The following is a 23,328-nucleotide window of genomic DNA, read 5'->3' on the forward strand; positions in this document are numbered from 1 at the left end:
TCCCAGCTGCAACAGCCCCGCGCCGGCACGGAAGAGTCATGTCAAGAGAGAGGAGCGTGTAGGGCTTTTATTGCATGTTTTATCCGTTGCAGGGGCTCCTTCTATCGCTCCAGGCCGCCCGACGCGGGAAGCCAGGCGGAGAGATGAAGGCGGCAGCTGAGCTTCCAGCCACTGGGGCTGGTTCAGTGCTTCTCCAGGGCCCGGGCAAGCAGCTCATTCAGCCGGTTCACCATGGGCCGGGGGTCTTCGCTCAGTCCGGCCGTGATCATGGCATTGTCATAGATCTGCAGGCAAAGGAGGAGGAGGAGGAGGAGACAGAGTTGGTCACATCATCGGCCAGGCGGCAGAGTCGAAGCGCAGCCAGAAAGCCCAGGGCCGGCCAGGGTCCTTCCTGCTCTGGAGAGGACGCACCCAGGTGCTCCTTTTGCCCACTGGGGAAGGAGACCTGGCCCTGTTCAGCTATCATGGCTCTTCCCAATCCCCTCGTCTTTCTGGGCCAGCAGAATCTAGCACAACTATTTCAGCTAATAATAGGAGTTTGAAAAGCTATCATTTCTTATTTTCTGCCCTTTTAATTTTTCTTTCATTCTGGAAGAAAAAGGGTTTTGTGCAGCCAGAGTGGGACACCAAGGATTAGCAGCAAATGGATGGGCGTGTGTACCCAGCTACTTGACACAAGTGTGAAGGAAATGAACCTCTTCCCAATGCAAAGCAAAATCTACCTCAAAGTGAATAATTAGCAAGGAGGTGTTTACGTTTACATTCATTGGAGGAAAAGGGGTTACAAGAGAGTAAGCAGGCACACTGGGGAATAGCAATAGCACTTAAGCCTTATATACAGCTTCAGTGCTTTACAGCCCTTCACTCTGAGCAGTTTACAGAGTTAGCATATTGCACCCAACAATCCAGCTCCTTATTTTACCAACCTTGGAAGAATGGAAGGGTCAGGATCGAACTCCTGGCAGTTAGCTGAATTATTAGCCTGCCATACTGCATTCTAACCACTGTGCTATCAGGACTCCTAAATGTCAAAAGGAATGTGGTTGCACCACTTGTTAAAACTGCCTCTCTGCTCTACAAAGGGGGAGGGCAGAAGAGGAAAAATAAAACAAGAAATTTCTCCTGCGCCTGGCCCTGTTTCAGTGGACAAAAAACCAAGAAAATTCTAATTTCCAGAAAATAAGGGATGGGAGCAACTTGCAACATCAACCAAGTTATCTCCCAGACCTGGAATGGTGCCTCCTTGATGATGCCTGAGAAAGAGTCAAGGCGGCTCAGAGCTTTACTATGCCCAGCAGTCGGTGCAACCCACCTGGTCGAGCAGCATTTGGGCCAGGTCAGGCTGCTCAATTCGCAACTGGTTGAGTTTCTTGATTAGTGTGTGTCTACGGAGGAAAGCAACTAGGTAAGAGCTGCAGGCCAAGAGGGAGAAGACCCTTCCCTAAGAGAGGCCTCCCCCCCCGGATGACTCCTTCCCCATACCCGGCATTGATCTCCAGCGTGGGCTGCAGGATTTGGGCTCGCTCTTCACTGGTCTTTGCCAGCTGCTGCATGCGCAGGAAGTGGCGGGCAGCACCCATCTCCAGCACTGTGATCATGGCTGGATGTGAATCCAGACGTGGCGTTACCTGTAGGCAACAACACCTTTGGACATGCTCTGCACTCCAGAAACTGCCAAGGTCACGCAAATAACTTTCTTCCCTCAGCCTGCTGACTCTAGGCAGACTCATCCGTCTCCTTGCCATTGTGGCATTCCACATGCTGCTGCTGCTGCTGCTGCTGCAGAAGTCACTGAAGTAACGGCCACCAACAGAAATGCCCATTAAGCCCAGGCTTCAGCCATCTGAAATGGGGAGGGAGCTCAAGCAGGACTCGAGAGTACGATTCCATCTGCAAGGAGTGCTTGAAGCAGCTTGGGAAAGAGGAGGGCTGCTATGGGTGTGCAGCAAGCGGGGCCATGGGGCGTGCGGGGCTGTCCAGGCACACTAGGCACAAGAGCCAGGCTTAACCCACTCCTTCTCCACCCTCTTCATCCCATGGGGGGCATGTACTATGGGAAACGCAGCTGTAGTCCCTAGGCTCCCTAGGGTGACGCAGCCCCAGGGGCTCTACGGCTCCCCTCCACTTCACCCGCTGAGCATGGCCTCCCTCATCACTTCACCTTGACAGCGGCGACCCGTGAGCCGAGGGCATTCCTCATCCAGGCCAGGAGATCCTCTGCCGCTTGAGAGCTCAGGCGATTTTCAGCTGCAATGGGAGGATGGAAGTAGCATTTTGATCCTTGGTCTTTCCACAAGTAACTGATAGAAACTCTTCCTTGCTCTCTACACACACCCCTCAAAATCACAGGCTGACTGACAGCATAATAGTGTATTTTCTTCACCAGAGCATAAGGCAATCGTTTCTGGCCAAGGCAGGCCCCATTGGTCAGAAATGATCCAGTTAGGCACCTACCTGAGTGACTTTCCTCAAACTTCTCCTCCTTATAGTGGTCAACAGCGATATCTGTCTCTACTGAGATCAGTTTCTTCTTGTCAAACTCTCGTAGATGCAGAAGAGTCAGCTCGTCAAACTGCTTATAGCAGAACAGCACCTGATGGCCCAGAGAGGGGAGGTGTACTGTCATTTAGTTTAGATTATATATATATAATCCCTTGGAAAATTCCCAACCACCGAGCATGGCTAAACCTCCAGCAATCTTTAAATCCCATTCCTACAATCTCCGGCAAGTTCGTAGAAATAGTGTCATCTCAACAGATGGTGAAAGGAAGCCTGAGCAACTGTGAGTGAAATATAGTACTCTGAGCTCTTCTCCCATCCTTGGGGGGGGGGGGGGGGGGAAGGAGGAAGGACAGAGCTCCCTGTGGAATGAAGTTGATGCAACAACAGCACCATATTCTGCTCCAGGTGGGAAACGTCACAAACCAAGCATCAACACCGCTGCATCCTCCCCAGAACCCCACTTTGCTTTTCTTAGCCTCTAAATCTCTTTGCTTACCTCAACGTTTTTCTTCTTTGTTGCTTCGTAGTATGGAGAGTGCTCAGCCAAGTTGCGGGTGGGAGCACACAGATAATAGATATTTCTACTGCCAGCTGGCATACGGCTGGCGTATTCTGGGAGGCTGGTTAATTGGCCTGGAGGTAGCACCGAGGACTCATAGCGCAACAGCTTTGCTACTTCCTCCTAGGAGGAAAGTTTTGTCAGTCATGAGGAAGAAGAAGGTAGGTGTGCTTGCCCACCCTTCACAACCAGCCCCAATTGGTCTTTCTTATGTAGGACCTTATTATCAAAGGAAAGGAATCACGACAGAGGATGTAGGAGCCTCTTTGGTCACTCCCAGTACCTTGGCTTCCTGCTCAGCCAGCGTGATAATTCCCTCGCGGATAAACAGCCCGTAGTCCTCAAAGAATGTGGCATATTTCTCAGGGTCCTTCTTACTCTGGTCAATGAAGAACTTGATCAGCCTCTGTTGCAAAACCTCTCTGAGCTTTCTACACAAGAGGATCAGACAATAACGCATCAATTAGTAACAGAAGAAATAGAACAAGACTTTCTGCAAAGGCAAAACTGGCAGTAAATGCAAGGCATCACTTCTCCACAACTCATCCAAACCATCCCAGGCAACCAGGACCTCAGGCTGCAACGGAGGAGGGAGAGGTCCACAAGTCAGCCAAATTGTTAAGTGACATGTAGTATGTCCGAGTATGTCTCTTTTGAAATCTGACAGCCCTCTTTTGTACTTGCTTAAAGGATAAAATGTCAAACAAACTGACTCCCAGATAGGCAGAAACTACCACAGTTTTTATATCAAGCATGCTAGGGTACCACCTTCAAAAACATTTGGTCTTCCGAAGGCAGCCATGACACAGCAAGTTCCAGAAAAGCCGCAAGTCACTGCCCGAGGCCATTTGAACCAAGCTTCTTCCTCACCTGACAAGGACGCTCTCTTGAAGCAGTTCTCGGCTGAGATTTAATGGGATATCCTCACTGTCCACAACCCCTGCAAGGAGGTAAATAGAGAGATAGGTTGTGTCTTGCAACAATCCTGCCAATCTCCAGCCTCTTCCTCCTAAATAGGGCTCTTCTGACTACCTTTCAGGAAACGTAACCATTTGGGTAGAATCTCCGTAGCTTTGGTCAGGATCAGGACCTTGCGAGTGTAGAGGGCAACACCAGAGCCTTGCTCCTGGCTCACATCAAACATGGAAGGTTTCTAAGAAGTTATGAAAGAAATGGAGGAACAGATGGAAATCAGCATTGCAGTGCAAAAACCATCCTCCTGAGGTGAGGTGACATCTTGTTACAATCTCCTCACATGTCAGTTTTAGAGGCTACTCATCCTTCCCACTCACCAACCCTGGCACATAAAATATGCTGCGGATGCTGAGAGGTGCATCGGTCTTGTAATGCAGAGTGTAGCGAGGCTCATCATATGCGTGGGCAATAAAGTGGTAGAACTCTGTGTGCTGCCAATCTCCAACCTCCTTGGGATCCATCGTCCAAAGGGCCTGATTGGAGAGAAGACATCCTTGGTTGAAGCTAACCATGTGCCCAAAGCAGAAACACCAATGAAGGAGAAAAGGGCAAGTTTCCTTGAACATAGCAGTATTTTGCAGATGGAGCTGGTAGTAATATCAACCCCAAAATCCAAATAATCATAGGGAACAATTAAGTGTTTCTATACTACATGGGTGACAGGGTAGAAAAGGCCAGCTGGCATTTCCTCCACAGAAGTGTTCTAGAAGATGCCATAGGTTTGTGGGACACCTGCTTGCTAAAATGCCATTGAGCTCAAGGCCAGCTTCAAAGGCCACCCAGTATCTGTTGTACCTGCAGTGTGTTGACACGCTGCCCATTCAGATAGAGGGGAAAGCTGATGAAGTTGCTATACTTTTTGATGATGTCTAGAAAAGGAAAAAGATGGATTGAAAACTCTGCCAACTCCGTTTGCTCCCCCAGAAGGGATCTTCATCCATCCAATATGTACTGGCACTAATCACAGGCAGCCACTATACAGATGGGGCACAACTGAAGAAGAAATTCAAAACTGCAATATGGGACATATTGCGTAACGAAGTTTTTTCCTGAACTAATTCAATTCTAAACCCACTCTAAATGTTGCAATTAAGCTACCAAGCCTTTCATGACTGGGCACCATCTCCGAAAAGATTCCATCCAGTCATGTTCAGAAGCATTGCTCGGAAGGCCTGCAAAACACTCCCGCAGAGGCTAACCAGGGCTACGCTGAAGGAATTGGCAAATTTAAAAAACCCAGATCCTATCAAATGGCAAGGGGTTACACACAAGACATTTTGAAGGCATTCTGCCAACTATTCTACAACTATCATTTCTTAGTACACCAAGCTAAGAAGGGCGTTTTCCCCCAAACTTGCCCTATATGGAAGTATTTTACGAAGAGTTATGCCACTAATCCTTCCGCTCTAGCAAGGACTCTTTGGATTAGATGTGGCTCAGTGACCAGGATTTTGGCAGAAGACAGCTTCCCCCAACATTTGGAGACCAAAGCTGGGACCTTATCGATTCAAAACAAGTTGGGACAGGCCACCCAGCTCTGCTTCTTCCCCAAAGTCCATTGGTCTGAGAGACATGGCACTGGTGTCTATTCATAGATAAGAAAGTGAGCTAGCTCCCTTCTGCCATTACTCACCTTTAACTCGCTCCTCACTGGCAAACTCATTGCAATCTTCCTTTATATGGAGAATGATTTTAGTTCCAACCTGAACTCCAGAAGCTTCTGAAATTTCGAACGTCCCAGAACTAGAGTTAGAAAATCAAATCAGAGGAAAGAAGCAAACTACAACCGAATATGAACCCACGGACTAAGTGCTATCCTACAAGCAGTAATCAGGGCGTAGCTGACTCTCATCCTAACACAAACATTGCAAGACCAGGTCTCCCTGGTGAAAAGTAGTAGCGCCCATTAGCTGAGCACAATTTCTGCAGAAGTATCAGAAATGCCTTGCAAAGAATAGGGCTTCCTTTCTAAACTGAAGTCTTCATTCTGGGATTCCAACTCAGGGAGGCAGATAGAATCCAAAGCCCCTCAATTTTCCAACAAAGAATACTTCATGCAGCCTTTTAACCATTCAGCTGCAGCATCCCAGCCCAGCCTCTGCCACATCCTTACCCGTCTGAACGCCAGCAATATCCAAAGCTATCTGGCTCTGCTGACTTGGAGAAAACTTCCACTTGATTAGCCACCATAAATACTGAATAGAAGCCCACTCCAAATTGGCCAATAATCTTACTGCTGGCCTCTGCTTGGCTCTTCAGTGTATCCAGAAAGGCCTGCAGATACAATATAGACAGGCTAAGGGCATGAAGCAGGACCCAGCTGCTCTGCCTCACCTTGCTATCACCTCTGTTTGCAAAGAATCAAAGGCCACTTGGATGCTACCTGAGCATTCTTCCCCCCAAACCTTTATTGGAATATCATTACAGAAAATGGCAGTCTGTGTATTTTATAAATAAAAATTACAAGGTACACAAATATGCAAAGCTACACCAAGATTACAGCCCCCCCCCCCTTCACCTTACCTTGGAGCCAGATCTTGCAATGGTCCCTAAATTGGACAGAAGTTCTTCATAGTTCATCCCAATGCCAGTGTCCTGCAAGCAACAAAAAAGGAGCCCCTCGCATATCCAGCACTGCGCTTTGGGATGTGTGGGAAGAAACAGGCTCCTTCTCTGCCCCCCCACCCCCACCCTTTCCACATAAGTTGCAAGAATCAGATTAACTCACAGCACTGCTTCTAATGTTTTGCTCTGACAGCTGTGATGTAAAAACTAGCGCAGGAAAGAGAGAAGCAAATCTTCCTTCCCAAAGCATAAAACCCATGTTGTCACTTAAACTCAAAACTTAGGGTAGCTGCAGTACTAAAGTATAAACACTTTCCCTTCTGGGAAAACTTTCATTCCAATTCCTTTCCCGGTTTCTTTCTGGGACAAGCAAGACTAGATTCTCCTGGAATCAACCTCACTGCCCTCTACTTGCCAAGCAACTTTCAGCTAACCCTTGAAGACAAGAGAACCCACTGAATAGCAAGAGGAACTAAAAGGTCCTCCTACCTGGATGGCAACCAGGCCCTTTTCACTGTCTGTCTCCAGATCAATCCTGAGTTCTGGCAAGACTTTTCCTTCAGAGACCAGTTTGTGGCGCAGCTTCTCCAGAGCATCGCTACTGTTGGAGATCAGCTCCCGGATGAACACCTGTCAAGGAATCAAAGATCAGCTGAGCTCTGCAGAGCGAGGGGACGTCTTAAGGCTTCACCCTGGAAGGCTTACCTCCTGCTCAGAGTAGAGGGAGTGGGCCACAATATCCAAAAGCTTCTGCGTTTCGGCCTGGAACTCGTGTTTCGAGGCGGAACCTGCTGAAACAAGCTCAGGGTCGGAAGGAGGGCTCGTGGGTGCTAATCAGCAGGAGTGCGGAAGGCGTTGCCTACCGGTAGTTTGGGATAACCAAACGTCTGCAAGAAACAACCGACCACCAAGGAGCCTTCAAGGGGAAGAGGAGCTGCCTCCTCACGAGGAGAATTCGCTCCCGGCCCGGCGGGAGACTCACCTGGGACTCTCTCGGGCCTACTAAGCGACCGGGGGGGCGGCGGCGTCTCTTTGTCATCCTGAGTGGCGTGACTACTGCACGAGCGCCGCCAAGACCAACTGGGCAGGCCGGGGGCGGGCGGCGGCCTTGCCCCACAGAGCAGCCCAGTCGGCGCTCGGCAGGCGCGGGTACTCTGCTCACGGCCGCCGCGGAGGAGGAGCGGCAGGGCGGCAGGGCGGCGGCGACAGCGACCCAACAGCAGCCGCAGCAGCGGCGGCGGCGGCGACAACAGCCCCCTCAGCCCCATGGCCACGGCACGAGCGCGGCCGCTTCCGGCGCTGTCCGAGACGTCACACCCGGCGAGGGCGCGCCGGTGACGTCACGGCCGCAGAGGGCGGGCCCGTCCGGCGCCGCGGCCTCTGGGAGGGGTGGGGGCGCCCGGCTGGCCGGCCTCTGGGCGCGTGCAGAGCGCGGTGCGGCCGATGGCGGGCCCGGAGACGGAGGCGGAGTTCCACCCGCTCAAGGCCCGAGAGGCGCCGGCCTCGCCGAGGGGGAGCGGGGCTCGGGACGCCGAGAAGGAGGCGGGCGACGGCGCCCAGCCCAGGCGTCTCTCAAAGTGGCGCGCCGCGGCCTTCTTCCTCTCGGTCTACCTTTGCCTCGGCGTGGCGTTCGCTTTCTCCTTCGTCATCCCCTGCCCGGTCAGGCCCGTCTCGCAGACGACCTGGAGCAGGGCCTACGACGACGCCGGTGAGGGCGGCGGGCGGGCGGGTGGGCGGCGGGGCGCTGGAGGCCGCGCGAGGGAGGCCCGGGCTGAATCGCTCTCGCTCTCGCAGCGGCCTACGCCTTCCTGGCCGCGGGGGACGCCGACGGGGACCGAGTGCAAGACCTGCTCGTGGCCTTCCTGGCCGGGCCCGGCAGCCGGAACGACAGCGGAGCCGATGAGGGCTCTTGCTTCGGAGCAGGTAAGGCGGCGGGGAGGGGGGCGGCGATGGGGGCGCGGCGGGCGCGGTTGGGGTAACCGATCCGCTCCTCCCTGTCCGCAGGCTTCGCCACCCCCTGCGCCTTCCTGGCGGCGCATTCGGGCACCAACGGCACCACGCTGTGGAAAAGGCCGGTGGCCCAGGAGCTGCTCCTGACGGACTGCTCGGTGGAGCATGGCGGCTCTCCGGCCTGCCTCATCGTCGGGAATCCGGCTTCCCTCGCGCTCCTCGACCTGGAAACGGGTACCTTCCCCTTGAGCCAGGCGCCTCGGGAAGATGGGTCCGTTTTGGGTTAAAGAGACACCCAGAAGGAAAGGATCTGAAAGCGCAAATGCCCTGGCGTGTGTCCTGGGTGCCTTCGCCTTCTTGCCCTAGGAGGGCAAAGCAGCACTTGGTCCTTCAAGATCCTGCTGAAAGGTTTTTCAGCCCACCTTTGAAAAAGATGTTTAGGAGCACACCTGACAAAGCTCTTGGGCTTCTGGTTGGACGCCTGTGTATGTGGGGAGTGGGTGACATGGGAACTCCCAGTTGTGATGGTGTGAATGCCAGAGTTTAGATGGGTCAAAATGGTGCTATATGTGAGGTCACAGGTTGCGGTAGACTTATTCAGTGATTACGGCGACTGAAACGAACGCTAAAGGATGAATTCCAGAATCAAAAATCACCATGTTGGAAAGGTTGGCATCCCTGCAAGGCTTCATAAGCAGCACTACCTCCTCTGGTTTCTTCCTAGGCCAGACTCAGTGGAATGGGTCAGTCGATTTTGGGACGAACTCTACAGTCTTGAGTCCCTTACTGAAGATTCCTGATATTGACAAAGACGGTGTGCCTGATTTCTTGGTCTTTGCTGCCACAGGAGAGAAGGTAAGAATTGCTGAAGCAGTAGGGTCCTCCTGCCTACTGCAGACGAATTGGCTACATTCACAGCAGTATGGAGACCCAGAGTCTAAAAAAATGTGCTGCATCGCTTCTGCACCACAGCAATCAAAATTAGGTGGATGATGATCTGTGTTATAAACTAATGAGCCCTTTGTTTGCCTTCTCTGTGATTTCATACGGTCTTCCACTAAGCCACCATGCATTCCTGTACCGGTCTTATTTCTACCCCTTCTTTTAGGGTCATAAACTTTAACATAGAAACTTTTTGCTTTAGTATCTTCCAGCTTTTCCAAGCATTTGACACTGGTGCTCTTCCGAATCTTAAGAATCCTGGGCAGCAGGATCCTGAAATACAGTTGTTGGGAGCCTCTGATATAGCAGGGAGCTCTTGCCATCTTGTTTCGGCCTCAGGATTTCCCAACTGCTTAGGGGGCTGTGGTGGCAGAGTGGTTAGAATGCAGTACTGCAGGCTATTACTGCTGGCTGCCTGCAGTTCAGATGTCACCAGGCTCAAGCTTGACTCAGCCTTCCATCCTTCCGAGGTCGATAAAGTGAGGACCCAGATTGCTGGGGGCAATAGGCTGACTCTAAACCGCTTAGAGAGGGCTGTGAAGTACTGTGAAGTGGTCAATAGCAATAGCAGTAGACTTATATACCGCTTCATAGGCCTTTCAGCCCTCTCTAAGCGGTTTACAGAGAGTCATCATATTGCCCCCAACAATCTGGGTCCTCATTTTACCCACCTCGGAAGGATGGAAGGCTGAGTCAACCCTGAGCCGGTGGGATTTGAACCGCTGAACTGCTGATCTAGCAGTAGCTTGCAGTGCTGCATTTAACCACTGCGCCACCTTGGCTCTTATAAGTGCTATTGCTATTGTTAAGTGTTATAAGTGCTATAAGTGCTATTGCTATTGTTAACATGAACAAGGACGATCTAGTCCCGCTTTCTAAGGCTCCGTGCTTTTGAAGATCGCATGAATGCCAAGGTGCTGCTTAGGCTGAATTATCATGGCTCCAATTTTCTCTGCAGATTAAGAGCTTCTTCTATTCAGGGACATTTGGCACGCAAATGAAATTCCACGGAACCCTGCATTTGCCAGGACTGATTGGGCACCTCTTGCACGTCACCAAGAGCGGAGCCCACTACATCCTCTTCTACACAGGTGGGTCCTGTACTTCCAGGGGTGGGGAAGAAGGGCAGCTGGACATTCTGCCCTTCAGCCTGATTTATCTGCACCTTCCTTTCCCGCTTCAGCAAAGGCTGTCTTTGCCTACTCTCTGAAGGAGCTCTATCGCATGGCTGTCGGCCCAGCAAGCCCAGCCCCAGCCACCCTGGAGGAAGATGCGGGTTGGGAGAAGGCGATTCCTCACAAGGCTCGAGAGGTGCCCCTAGCCAGGTACTTGCTGGACTCCCTCCTGCCCCAAGACCTGCGGAGGACCTGGGCTCCTCCTCCATTTTCCCTGCTGGCTTCAGCCCCTTTACTGATGGGAAGCAGAGGGGCCTGACCTGCTGCCAGGCAAAGCAGAGGCTTGTAAGTGGCTGCAGCGCCAAGGTTTGACCTGCACTGCTGCCCTGAAGGCTTGGAGGAAGAGGTGCACAGCCTCCGGCAAGAGGTAACAAGAGTTTTTTTATTCGTTAGCTCTGGAGAAATTCAGTACGTGACGAAGATGTCAGAGAAACCCGGGAGCCATATTTTGGTTGCAAGATCGGCTATGTTGGAGCTGGTGAATGGACAGCGGCTGAGTTCATTGTGGGTTGTTGGTGTGCCACACATCCTGAGGTAATGCCAGTGTTAGGAATGTTGGCTGTGCAACAGGGCTTTGCGTGAACGCTTAGTTGCAGGGACTCGGGACGTTGCTACCTGTTTCTGGAATTCCCTGGATAAGCCACCTCTAGACAGGATGGGTGGCACACGCAGATCAGATCAGATGAATGAATGAATTAACATTAAGCAAGCTGAACCTGGGAAAGGGAAAGAAGGATGAAAAGCCAGAGGTGCCACCAGTTGAACATCATCTCGTGTCCTGATTGCAGGGAGCCCGTCCTCGGAGCCTTTGGTCCCGATGAGATTGCCGTGGCCATTGAAAGCAGAGTCTCGCATGACACAAAAAAGGTTTGCACGTGGCCCTGCGGGTGGGTGGGGTGCAGACCCAGTCCCTTTGGTTTCTTTGGAAGCACCAATTGTACACTTGTATCCACTCGAGCAAAGGGAGCTGGAGATTTGTTGTTGCCTTGAAAATACACACACATACACACACAAACAAACAGGCTTTGTCTTTCTCCCTTTTTCTCTTGTCAGTGCCAAATCCACCAAGATTTTCTGCCATGTTTATTACATATTTGACATTAAGCATCACTTAAAATACGCAAACATATGATTGGATTTGATGGTGTTTGAGCTAGACTTCCAAAAAGGTCACCAAAATAAAGGAGCCACGGTTGCAATATTCCAAAAGTTTGAGCTTGAGATGCGGATGATTACATTTCTTATATCACAAGAATTGGGTGGTGGCTGATGATCTACCAGCTGATTCCAAATTAGTCCAAAGTGCTTTATATGCCCAGAGGAATAAAATGCGTAACTAAGAACTCCCCGGGCTCCTGAGGCCCCTGGATCTTTTTCTAGTTCCATGTTAGTTAAAAGAGCTTTTTATTCACCAGACTTTCTGTCTGTCACTGACACCCAGTAGAGCCTGGTGATAGAAACACACATCTGCTATTATTAGAAAGATGTATAGAAAAGGAGCGAGGGGCAGTGATCCCTTGTGCTCGCCCAGCCCTGCTCTCGGATGTCAGCCTGGTCCTTGGGCTAAAAAATGGTGCTTGAGAAAGGGGATTACAGCCTGGAGCCCAGCTGGCCTTTCAACTCGCTGTTTACTCTGTAGGTTACAATTGTGGAGGGCAGCTCTGGCGCCATCAAGTGGGAAGTGGAGCTGCTGTCGGAAATGCAGAGTCCCAAGCCAGCCACTCTTGCAACTGTTGATCGCAGATCCCTCTTCCTCTTTTGGGGCCTGTACCAGGACGAAAGAAATGGAACTGTGAGTAGGGAATGGTCCGTAATGGATGGGAAAGAAGTGGGGCTGCCCACGATGTGCCTTGCGGAACAGCAGCCCGGCACTGGGAGGAGTGGGGGAAGGCCTTCCCAGCTCCGTGCCGGTTGGGCTTTTGGGTTCAGTTCCGCCCCAGAAAGCTCTGGGAAGAATTTGTACAGGTAGTGCTCAAGTTTTGGTTGAATGTCGTGGTTATTAAGCAAGACACCCACATAACCGCCTCACTCAACGACCACCCAGTTCCCAGTTCCTCTTTTTAGTCATTAAGTAACCATCAAGCAGTGCTTTAGGGTGGGGGAGGCCTTGGGAGGTCTGGCATCTACCGGCAGGTAGAGAACTCCAGTCAGTTAAAGGTCTTGGTAGGCCAGACCCATCGGCCTGCCCTGCCCCCACTCTCCCTTTCGCACGCAGCTAGAAAGGTAGCAAAAAAAGAGGGGCTGCTGCTGCCTGGGAAGATTGCCTTCACTAGCTTCTCAGTTGCGCCTCACACCGGCTGGGTGCACCTGTGGGCAGGGGAAGAGAAAGGTAAGTGGGTCCGGGTGTGGCAGGGCAGAGGGAAGGCCCAGGCCTCTCGAGTGGCAGAGCAGGGGAATTGCAGCTCTTCCGTGAGCACAAAGGCCCTGTGATCATGTGGTCACAGGGCTGCAAAGGTGAGAATGTCGGGCAGGGTTCACAGGTGGACGGAAAGTTGACTCCCTGTAGTGAAGAGTAGAGTCCATCTGTAGCGGGTTGCAGCAAATGGAGTAATTAGGTGGCCTTGATTGGGGGGAGGGTCTTCGTCCAAGGGTCACAGAGCATGGCAGCTCCTGGGGATACGTAGACCAGCCTGGCTGTTCCTAGAGGAGCCCTGGCCCTCTCACTCTTCTCCTCCAGGGATCTTGGCACGGAAGTCGGCAGCAGCGGCTGTACCTTTTCCATCCCTCCCTGCCCACCGTCCTCTTAGAGCTGAGCAACAGTGCCGACCCCATAGTGGCCTTTGAAGGTGAGTGGGTGCTCCAGCTGTTGGCCACATGGCCTGGCCATTGGGGGCTCCTGCTACACTTTTCCTTTTGGTTCTAGGGTTGCTTTTTGAGCGAAGCCGCCATGCCTGTTACGTGCTGCTGGCAGGCCCCCAGGTTGGCAGCTCCCCTGGGAGAGTGGTCCTCTCAAAACGGAAACTGAAGGAAGATATTTTCAGCAGCCATGTTATCTGGCTCAATCAGATGCCCCAAGATACAGACCAGAATGTCCGGGACTATTTCCACCGAATGAGATTCCGTACCTTTGGGTGAGGAGTATAATCCCAAAGGCTTTCAGACCTGAAGCTAGCCAGGGAGAAGGTAAACTGCACTCAGCTCCTGGAACAGTTTGGCCCCCGCTAGGACTTGGATCCCGTTCCCTGGATTGTGCATAGAGGCACTAGATTAAACAGCACCCGGGGGGGGGGGGGGAGACACGTTGTGCCTCCTCTCTGGCCACCAGAGGCATCCGTGTCCTGGAATGGAGGGAAATCCTGGAGATGGTGCAACTGAGGGTGGGGTGGTTCTAACAGATGTTGCGTGCCTGGCCATCTGGCTCCTCTTAGTCGTCCTTCCCCTGGAGCAGTGGACTGTGTGGCTCGGTTGTATAACTGCGTCAGCCCTGGAAGTGCCTTGAGGGCCCTCTCAGAGTTGTAGCTGGCGTGGATCCTATGAGCTCCCCAAAGAATCTGCCGAGCAACTCCATCGGCTTTGGCTACCTCTGCTGCCAACGTAATGCCCCTGGGCTGTCTGATCTGCAGCTCAGATGGCTCCAAGCCAGGCCCTGGAGCATCCAACTCTCCTGCCTCCTTGTTTTCTTGCTGTGGCCAAGCCTCAGGGGTGGCTCTTTCTTTTTCTGTCACAATTCAAAGATGGACGTGCTTTGCAGAGCTGGAGCTCATTTATCTGGCCTGCCCCAGATAATCTCAATTTCAATAAATTCAGCTTTGGCCACAACGTTTGAAATGTGATTTGTGCCTCTCCCAGTACCTATAAGAGCTAGGAGGAGCCCAGCAGCACCACAGTAGGAATGGGGACCAACTGTATTTCCTGATTTGGGGGGGGGGGGAATGAGCAGCATGTTTCCGTGTGATGCCTAGCAAGGTTGGTTAGGGCTGAGCAGAAGGGAAGGCTTGCTATGGCATCCCATATAGATGCAGATCCAGGAGGCCGAGGCAGCCACTGTGTGAGGCTTTTGAGGAAGCCGTCGAGGCTCCTGTCATTCCCAGTTCTGAGGACCTGGCAGGAGGGGAAGGGGGCTCTCCCTTTAGAGGTCTTTCCTGTCTCTTCTCTGTCAGACATGTGGAGCCCTTGGTAAATTGTATGCCTTTTTGGGAGAGACTCCACGATAGCCAGGTGGGTCCTCAGGATCTTTGCCCACAAAGGAAGCCCCCCCCCCCCCCAGCACTGCCTTTTGCTCTGACCTGCTCTGTGATGCTGCTGGTTGCATGAGATACTCCTGCTTTCGTAGTTTTCGGGGAGCTTTGACTTATTTCACCCCCAGCATAATCTTTCCTGGCGATGAAGCAGCTTAAGCATTCCCAGCTTCCTTCTTAGCCTGTGCTCTTGATCCATTTCCCTGCCTCTCATGGCTTCAGGCTAAAACTAACCACTCATGGTTATTTACTAGGGAAGGCTGTTTGTTTGACATAGTTAATCATGTCAGCAAATAGAGCTGTTACCGGCCAAGTAACTCTAATGCATGTCTGTAGAAATTCCCCTTTCCGACGGACTCCTTCCCTGCTTGAAGCCAGCTTAGCTGAAAGGCCTCTGCTAGGGGAAAACCCCCGACTCACCGCTGTAATTTAACTCGCTTTGCCTCCATCTAGCCGCCTCCTTGCTACTTGCAAGTGCTCTTTGGGCTTAAGTTGGGCAAAGGCGGTTAATGTAGCTGACATCTCTATCCTGAGAAATCTGACTCAGTTTCCCAAAAATATGCAGCTAGCTTCAAAGCTGCAGCTGAAGAGCAGAAGAGAGACTTTCGTGTGTTACTTGTATTTTTCTAAAGGGAAATGTTCTCACATTGGGTTTGTTGGTTTATAAATTCAGGTTTTGCCATAATGGCCAGTTCTGCTTCTTTTTGGCAGATTCCTGCTGAAGATTCCAAGTGGCCTCCTTGTAAAATGTAACCTTAGGAGGAATCCCACCCATAAGGAATACACAACTCCCAGCACTCCACCTTAATCATATTCAGCCTGGTCTCCCTGCTTAGGCAGGAGCAACAACTATGAAATTGTCCCAAATATTTCAGATGCATCCACGGAAGGTGACTGGGACGGATGTTCCTCAAAGAGGTACAGAAAATGGTCACTGCCTTGTTTCAGTATCAGACCAAGTTGCCTTTGACCTGGATAAAGCCCGTAAGGGTGGCATTTGGCATCCATTTGCAAGCTGGGAAAACAGGCTGCTCGGCTAATCTGCTTAAGTGCAGAGGGGGGCAGAAGGACGTGATCTCCTCCAGCTCATCCTCCGGCCTTGCATAATGCTACGCAAATTAGCCATCAAAGCTGCACACACACACTGGGCATGCTGCTCCTGGAAGCCGCATGCCTCATGTCCACCCACTAGGTGCTCTTCACCCATGGCCAAGCAGGAGCTAGCTGGGCAGAATCTTGGCAAAATCACGTCCTTGGTCACCATGAGAACAAGCAAATGAATGGAAGAGCAACACGCACACTCCAGGCAGATGGGATGGGGGAGGAGGGTATGGCTGATGCTGGACGGTCCCTCTCCAATACCCAGTGAGATGAGAGCAGCCTGGGTGAACAAGGGCACTTTATTGTGGGTGGGATATTCCATGGAAGAGGCAGGAATGCCGACGGCCTTGCTCAAAGAGGGCAGCGGCTTGGCTGCACTGAAGGGTAAGCCAGCAAAGGGGGAGAATAGCCAGAGGCAACATTTTGTCCAGGGGAGTCAGAGAGGCCTCCGTCTTGATGCCTGCTGGGTGGGGGCAGGAGGCCTGCAGTATCCAGGGAGTGGGTGCTTTGTGGGAGAGGAAGGATTCCCCTTAGCCCTGCTCCTGGGAGCCCGCCTGGCTCTCCTCTTCAGGTCTCACTTCCTGGGTGCTGGGAGCAGGCGGGCAGGCAGGACCCGTGCTGGAGTGTCGTGGCTGCTTCCTCATGAATGGGAATGCCCTGCCAGGAGGCAAAATGGATCCATCAGCCACGTATCTTGACTCTCTCGCTAGGAGAACTTCCTCCAAGGTTGACCCACTCACCGCTTCTTGGTCTCTTCTGGCACAAGGGCCTCGGCAAGCAGCTTCTTGTAAAGCTCGGACTTCAGGAAGCGTGGGTAGGAGTCCTGGTGGGAGAGGGGGCTGTTTAGAGAGAGACCCTACAGCCCAAGAGCAGACATCATGCAACATCAGTCCTGCTCTTGCAGCTGGTTTGGCCACTCGGGCCTTGAGGCGAGGAGCACATGCGCTCACACGCACACACACACACACACACACACACACACAGACACACTGCTACTTCTTTCCCTGCGTGTCTGGTATTTTCAGGACCTTTTTCATCAGCATGTAGATGTGCATCTCGGCATCGTCCATTACGTAGCGGTGAGGGGTCTTGATGCCCTTCAAGGTGTGTTCCATAGTCTTGCTGTCAACGTTCACCCAGCGGGTGGCACTGGGCGCTAGAAACTCCCTGAAGGAGGAACAGGCGTGAAAGCAAAGCCTGAGCAAACTCTGGGCGCCAGATGAGAGCAGGGGGAGGCACAGGCCCACGCGAGCCCCCAAAGCAGGGCAGCCCGGCCATCCCCTGCTCCCCAAGTGGAGCCCAACCTCAGCCCACTATCCTCCCTGCTCCATGGGAGAAAGCCACCTACTGATAGATGGAGTCCACAGCTTCTGCAATGTGGGCCTCTTCCCCCAGGCGTAGCTCTTCACAGGCCTCCCAGAACATCAAGTTCTCAGCTGCGAGGGAGAGAAGGCAGAGGGCCCCCAGTTGACCAACAAGCAGGAGCATGGCGGACCCTCCCGGCGCTTTCAGCTTCTCCCTCCTCTGACCCAGCAGGGCAAGGGCTCACCGCTGAACTCTGTCTTAAGGAACTCCAGGAGTTGCTCTCGCCCCAACATGTCGCCCATCAGCTCACTGAAGCCGAAGCTCCAACGCTCCACCCGCAGCTTGGTGGGAATTGCGACCCTGCAAGGCGAAAGGACCTTGGGCAGAGCGGCTGTGCAATCTGGGGTTTCCTCCTGGCTTGAGGAGACGGCAGCAGTAGCAGCTGGGAAAGCCATTACACACGCACATGCAATCTGTGTGCCAGTTGTACCCGTTCCTTGACCAGAAAGCCTTGCTCCCTGTCAGTCAACTGCCACATGATCTTCAAGGGCAGCCCCGTGGGGAGATTAGAGCTGCTGCAGAATTCTTGCAAAGTTTTGGGTACTTTCAGCTCAACTAAGTTATGCTATCGAGGTGCACCAGTTCCCAGTTTCTTTCCTAGTGTAATTCAAGGTGCTGGTCATCAGCCTACATGGCACAAGGCCAGGCTATCTGCAGAACTGCTGCCCCCTAAGGATACCTGCCTGCACCCCCCGCCCCAGGTGGGCACACCGTGGGCACACTCCCAACAGCCACCATCCAACTGCAGAGTTCCCAGGGCTGCAACCTTTTTATTCTGAAGCCTGCAGAAAGAGCCGGCTCTGAACAGAAGGAGGGACTGCTGGTTCTCAAGGGGCAGGTGTTCCACAGCACAGGGGCACTGTGGAAAAGGCCGGACCAGATGGCAGCATTGGAGGAAGGGACAGTGCCCACTGCCTGACTTGGGGGACGGGCAGGTATCCTTAGGGAGCATTTTTCTTACATGTTTATTGGAACATTTCACCCTTGTCAGCAGCCCAAAGCTTTTTGTCCCACAAAATGGGCGGCATGTAAACATCATCAATCAATAAAAGGAGCTGAGCACCAATAGCGAAGCCCTTGGGAGAGCTGGGCACAGCAGTCTCTTACCGGGGAGCATTCATGGCCCAGTATGTGACGTCACCAGTGATCCAGGGATTGCTTGGGAGGCAGCCAGAGATAATGGGGTCGTGGGACATGTACTGCTCATTGAACTTGAGGTATCTGCAAAAGACAGTGGGGGTCCCTCTCACAGCTCCAAATGATAAGAGAGAGCACGAGCAGCAGCCAACGTCCCCCCCCCCCCCCCCCGTCAGGGATAACTTCCCAAAGCTGAGAAAAAGTTGGAGCAGGACATACGGAGACGCTCAGAAATAAACTCAGTTGTTTGGTATATTCTTCATTGGTGCCGCTCACCGGGGGGGGGGGGAGAGGGGGGGGGCAGAGCACCTGTTGCTAAAACTCTTGAGAACAAGGTTGGACAAATTGGGGCTCTCCACTCACCCTTGCAGGCAAAGGGAGGACTTGACACGCATCCTGCCCAGGGCGGCACAGTAATAACGGATCTGCAACCAAGGACAGAGAAGGACAAAGAACTTGTGCCACCGGCTGCCAACTCTTCCATCGCCGCACCCAGGTGGGAAGGAGCCCTCAGAAAGGCCGCCTTGAACACTCTGTGTGTGCATGTGTCTATGCGGGTACAGAGGCTTTCAATGTTTGAACGTCTCCTATCGAGAGCCACTTGCCGGTTCTTTCCCGCCTCCTTTCCCGTGAGGGTGCAGGAGGGGGTCAGGCCTGCCCTAGAGGAAACCTCTCTTGTTCCCCCTCAGAGTTTGGGCTCCTGGGGTCCTCCAACCTCCGCCTTTCACCTACTGCCACACACGCACACTCACCTGCTGTTTGTAGTAGTCCATGTCCTTCAATGAAAGAAAAAAGAGTGAAACTCATTAGCCGCACCAGCTGGAATCTCCCTTGCAGCCATCCACAATTTTTGTCCATTGCTTGTACTGATCCAGCCCCCCCTCCCCCCCCCACTTGTTTGCTGCTCAGAAAACCCGAGTCTTCTCTGCTGCTTCTAAACCACCATTTGGAAATCCTTGGAGTCCCTAACCGGCCCACATCGTTTCCCGCCTTTCTCTTGAAACTCCATTTTATAAGTTGGTGCTGAGTTAGTAATGCGCGCGGGGGGGGGGGGGGGGCTCATATAGCTCACAAACAGGAGTGCAGACCTCAGGGGTCCGGAGGAAGGATTTGGGTGCCAGAAAATCAGCAAGAACACCTGACGGCCGTGACCAGGGAAGCCTTTTACCAGGTTCGCCTGATACGTCAGTTGCACCCCTTCCTGGATCGGGATGCTCTGTGCACAGTCACTCATGCCCTCGCCCTTTCTCGCCTGGACTACCGGAACGCTCTCTACATGGAGCTGCCCTTGAAGAGCACTCAGAGGCTTCAACTGGTCCAGAATGCGGTTGCGCGGGTTATCATGGGGGCACCTAGGTGTTCCCATGTTACACCCCTTTTAGGCGGCCTGCACTGGTTGCCAGTTGTCTTCCGGGTGCGATTCAAGGTACTCATGATGACCTTTAAAGCGCTCCGTGGCTTAGGCCCCCAGGGTACCTGCGAGACCACCTACTGCCACCGGTAGCCTCCCATCGTCCAGTGCGATCCCACAGAGGGGCCTCCTCAGGGTGCCCTCGGCCAGACGGTGTCGGCTAGCGACCCCCAGGGGGAGAGCCTTCTCTGTGGGAGCCCCTGCCCTCTGGAATGAGCTGCCCCCCCCCCCCCCGGAGCTTCGTATAATCCCCGACCTCCAGTCCTTCCGACGCACCCTAAAAAGTTGGCTTTTCCAGCAAGCCAGCCTGGCCTGAACAAAACAAAATAAATTATTGATCATTGTTAATTTTAATTCGAATTTTTTTAAAAAAAATATGTTTTTGTCAATTCTTATTGGGTTTGCTTGGGTTATTCTATTTAATTTTTTTAAACTTTTGTATTATGTGTTTCTTTTAATGTTGTACGCCGCCCTGAGTCCTTGGGAGAAGGGCGGCATATAAATCCAATAAACCAAACCAAACCAAGGTAGGAGGGATCACAAGCCAAGCCCACAAAGAAGGAGCAAGGACCTCAAAAGAATCTCCCCACCACAGCCTTTGGCACCGAGGCTGACTGGGCAGGAGGAGGCAGCCACCATTCAGGAGACAATAGTATCCCATTAAGGGGAACCAATCAAGGACTGGAACCACAAGCCAGGGTGTCTCTCTCCCCTCCCTTCCCAGAAGGCTAGAAAGGTCTGCTCAGTCGCTCTCCAGCTGCCCCAGCAAGGGGGCCCTTTACACACACACACACACACACACACACACACACACACACACACACACACACACACACCACCACTTACCAGATGCGTAGGCGTGAGGGAGTGGCTCCTTAGCTCTGGCCTCTGACCCTTCACATCCAAGACTCCCCCCTGTAGGTGAAGCAGAAGAAAGGCTGGCCATTCTCTTGCCCAGAGGACCCTTCCTGGGACCCCACCACCACCCAGTCTGCAATTCTACAACTCACTCCCAGGGGCAGACTGGTCACTCCTGAAGAGGGACAGAAGCTGCATCATTTGATCCCTAACTTAATGGTTGGCCAATGCAAAGGTCCAACAGTCCCCATCCCACATTCAGGCTAGAGGCAGAAGGCAGCCGTCATCTGTCCCAGGCAAAGGGAAGCTTTGTGGGCAACGGAGAAATGCATGGTGTGTAAATGAGCCACGGAAGGTTCATTTCCAGTCACAGTTTACGGAAGGCTCTTCAGCAGTTGAGAGGTAGCAGCACCAACTATTTTGCTGCAACTGCTGGGCTCTCAGAAGATAAGCCAAGAAGACCAGGGCAAATCCTGAGCACTCTTTCCCTGGTGCCCTGGCTCAGGAGTAGGTGCACCCAGCCCTCCCCTCCTCCCACTCACCAAGGGCCTGTTGACCAGCCAATAGGCCTGTTCTTGGCACTCAATGACAATCCGGTCAGCCCTCCTCCGCTGTTTAGCTGCCCTGTGGAAAAGCGGGGGTTGCGTCAGAGCCGCTGCCTCCCTGCTCCCCACTCCCAAAGGGGCAGACCGTGTTCCTGCAGGCTCACCGGAGCTGCTCCCGGGCCTGCATCACCACGAAGTCCCAAATGTGACTGATCCTCTTGCACAGTTGCTTATAGTCCTCCTGCAGAAGATGGCCCACCCCGTCCCACAAGAGGGTCAGTGCTCTCCCTGCAGCTCTGGAGAGGAAGGGGAGGAAAGGGGCTCCATGCTCCCGGAGGAAGGAGAGGGGCTGCCCGGGGATCTCCTTCGTTCGGCCCGCCAACCAGTCATACTTCCTAGTCCTCGGGAGCTCACCTTCTCCAGCTCATGGAGTTCACCTTGCTTGCGGATATTCCTCTTTGCCAAATAGATGGCTGAAATAGGAAACGGTGACCTCAGGCACACCACAGCTGAAGGGGGCCCCAAAGGCTCACCTGGCCACCGGGGATAAAACCACTGCCGTACTCACCATAATCAAGGTCGGTGGCCAGCCACTGGGTGCTCATCCAGAAATAGGGGGTCTGTAGGCCACAGAGGGAGAGGTTGGGTTCAGCTGCCCTGGGGCAGAGGCAGGGGGCCTCTCTCTGCTGGACAGTTAGCCAAGCCCTTCTCTGCCCCCCCCCATGCCCCTGCCCAAGGCTTTTGGAGGAAAGATCCTTCCAAACCATCTACCCATCCATCTCTTTTAGTGGCACAGCTGAGAAGTCAGCCAATTCCATGCAGGGTCTCAGAGGGGTTCGGATTCACTCTAACTACCTGGAACCTGTAGGGAGTCTCATCCTTTCGCAAGACCAGAGTGCGAGGATCCTTCAGAGAATAGATGTAGCCATGCTTTACAAGAAGGTTTCCCAGATGCAAGGATTCTAGCGGAGGGAAAGGGATTGGGGGGGGGGGGTGAAAGTGCTGGCTGAACAGCTGGGCAGCCTTTCCAGGCCACCAAGATTCCAGCAGAGAAAAGCCACCTTCCTCCCTGGGCTAGCTGGGGTTTGTGTTTGCCTCTAGCTAAGCTTTCCCGGCGGCAGAGGGCAAAAGTAATAGGGGGGGGGAGGCCTGCCAGTTCCCCACAGCCTAGTCCAGGCAACTCACCTTCCTCCCAGATGTTGTATTTCTGGACGAGCCACTCCACGATGTCATTTCCTAGAAAGGAGAGGGGGCCTGGCTGGAGAGCACTGGGGCAGCAAGGAATCCACTGCCAGAGGGCACCCCAGGGGCGGAAGAGCCTCAGGAGGACGACCCCACCCAGACCTCCAGAAGAGAAGCCCCTTCCCCAACAGGCCTTTCTCCCCGTGGTCTTGCAGGAGCCTCCGCCTCCCGGCTGCTTTCGCCTCGGGAACCGCCCGAGAGGGAGCCGCGGGACCCTCTAGGGCTTAGCGAGCGCCTCGGGCGGGCCGTTCTGCGGTCTCAGCCCGGGGAGCAGAGCGGTACCCACCGGTCACGGCGTGCGGAATGATGCTGAGCAGCAGCCGCTGATTCCGCACCGGGACGCCCAGATCCGGGTCTTGCATGCCGACCACGACGCGTTCCATCTACGGGGGAGGCATCCACAGCGGCTCAGCGGCCGGCCCGGGGACGACAGCGCCCTCACCCCCACCCCATCCCACCTTGGCGAGGCACGACAGCTGGCGGCGTGGGGCGCCTCCCGGGCGGAGCGCGCTGATGGTCATGGAGCCGGGCGGGCGGGCGGGCGAGCGAGCGACGGCTGCAGGCGGCCACACGGGCGCTTAATGGCTTCTGCAAGCGGCGGGCCGTCCTGGCGCCGCGGCGAGCCTCTGTGCTGCCATCTGTCTGCCGGCCGGCCGGGCGGGCGGCCACTCCCAGGAGCACGAGGGCCTCTCTGCGCGCGGCCAAAGCGCCAGTTCCAGCCGACAGACGCGCGCGCTCTGCGGCGGCTCCCAGCTGGTGGCCGGTGCCAGGCAAGCTCCGTAGGGACTGCCGGCAGGAGGCCGAAAGAGGGGGAGGTGGGCGG

General features: G+C 53.6%; 3 protein-coding genes across 4 annotated transcripts; 1 reads left to right on the forward strand and 2 right to left on the reverse strand.

The window, feature by feature from the left end:
• Positions 1–68: 68 nt before the first annotated feature.
• On the reverse strand, positions 69–7,895 carry TRAP1 (TNF receptor associated protein 1). Of its 2 annotated transcripts, none has more exons than XM_014070314.2 (17): positions 7,584–7,895; positions 7,307–7,389; positions 7,091–7,231; positions 6,560–6,631; positions 6,150–6,310; positions 5,670–5,779; positions 4,832–4,905; positions 4,354–4,509; positions 4,094–4,214; positions 3,932–4,001; positions 3,345–3,492; positions 2,999–3,184; positions 2,455–2,593; positions 2,162–2,247; positions 1,483–1,628; positions 1,313–1,385; positions 69–284 (listed from the first exon to the last, which is right to left on the reverse strand). In XM_014070314.2, the coding sequence occupies exons 1-17, from the start codon at positions 7,867–7,869 to the stop codon at positions 183–185; spliced, it is 2,154 nt and encodes a 717-aa protein (XP_013925789.2). In that variant the 5' UTR covers positions 7,870–7,895; the 3' UTR covers positions 69–182. The 2 variants fall into 2 exon arrangements, with proteins under 2 accessions (XP_013925789.2, XP_087585138.1); XM_087729012.1 differs by having other exon boundaries at positions 7,307–7,392.
• Positions 7,896–7,968: 73 nt separating this feature from the next.
• On the forward strand, positions 7,969–14,427 carry FAM234A (family with sequence similarity 234 member A). The gene is made up of 11 exons (XM_014070302.2): positions 7,969–8,309; positions 8,396–8,524; positions 8,606–8,785; positions 9,276–9,406; positions 10,452–10,584; positions 10,677–10,818; positions 11,062–11,202; positions 11,457–11,535; positions 12,308–12,460; positions 13,346–13,454; positions 13,532–14,427. Exons 1-11 carry the CDS (start codon positions 8,045–8,047, stop codon positions 13,741–13,743), a joined length of 1,674 nt encoding a protein of 557 aa, XP_013925777.2. The 5' UTR covers positions 7,969–8,044; the 3' UTR covers positions 13,744–14,427.
• Positions 14,428–16,232: 1,805 nt separating this feature from the next.
• On the reverse strand, positions 16,233–23,152 carry RGS11 (regulator of G protein signaling 11). The gene is made up of 17 exons (XM_087729013.1): positions 22,964–23,152; positions 22,792–22,888; positions 22,449–22,499; positions 22,119–22,225; positions 21,832–21,883; positions 21,678–21,736; positions 21,428–21,504; positions 21,261–21,342; positions 20,707–20,775; positions 19,202–19,225; positions 18,813–18,874; positions 18,420–18,533; positions 17,497–17,612; positions 17,296–17,383; positions 16,976–17,114; positions 16,688–16,770; positions 16,233–16,604 (listed from the first exon to the last, which is right to left on the reverse strand). Exons 1-17 carry the CDS (start codon positions 23,024–23,026, stop codon positions 16,478–16,480), a joined length of 1,410 nt encoding a protein of 469 aa, XP_087585139.1. The 5' UTR covers positions 23,027–23,152; the 3' UTR covers positions 16,233–16,477.
• Between the last annotated feature and the right edge of the window lie 176 nt (positions 23,153–23,328).

This window comes from Thamnophis sirtalis, unplaced genomic scaffold, assembly GCF_051295495.1.
Source record: "Thamnophis sirtalis isolate CommonGarterSnake01/CBP01778 unplaced genomic scaffold, rThaSir2_p1.2 scaffold_14, whole genome shotgun sequence".
In the NCBI taxonomy this organism is placed as follows: Eukaryota; Metazoa; Chordata; class Lepidosauria; order Squamata; family Natricidae; genus Thamnophis; species Thamnophis sirtalis.

Excerpts from the sequence above, each read along its gene's own strand:
- RGS11 (XM_087729013.1), bottom strand. The coding sequence starts at position 23,026 with ATGACCATCAGCGCGCTCCGCCCGGGAGGCGCCCCACGCCGCCAGCTG. Across the intron at positions 17,613-18,419 it reads TGGGCCATGAATGCTCCCCG|GGTCGCAATTCCCACCAAGC; the intron begins GTAAGAGACTGC and ends TTCGCCTTGCAG. Across the intron at positions 16,605-16,687 it reads CCAGAAGAGACCAAGAAGCG|GGCATTCCCATTCATGAGGA; the intron begins GTGAGTGGGTCA and ends GCCTCCTGGCAG.
- TRAP1 (XM_087729012.1), bottom strand. The coding sequence starts at position 7,869 with ATGGGGCTGAGGGGGCTGTTGTCGCCGCCGCCGCCGCTGCTGCGGCTG. Across the intron at positions 4,906-5,669 it reads CAGTGAGGAGCGAGTTAAAG|ACATCATCAAAAAGTATAGC; the intron begins GTGAGTAATGGC and ends TTCCTTTTCTAG. Across the intron at positions 2,248-2,454 it reads GTTTGAGGAAAGTCACTCAG|CTGAAAATCGCCTGAGCTCT; the intron begins GTAGGTGCCTAA and ends CTCCCATTGCAG.
- FAM234A (XM_014070302.2), top strand. The coding sequence starts at position 8,045 with ATGGCGGGCCCGGAGACGGAGGCGGAGTTCCACCCGCTCAAGGCCCGA. Across the intron at positions 9,407-10,451 it reads TTGCTGCCACAGGAGAGAAG|ATTAAGAGCTTCTTCTATTC; the intron begins GTAAGAATTGCT and ends TTTTCTCTGCAG. Across the intron at positions 12,461-13,345 it reads AGGACGAAAGAAATGGAACT|GGATCTTGGCACGGAAGTCG; the intron begins GTGAGTAGGGAA and ends CTTCTCCTCCAG.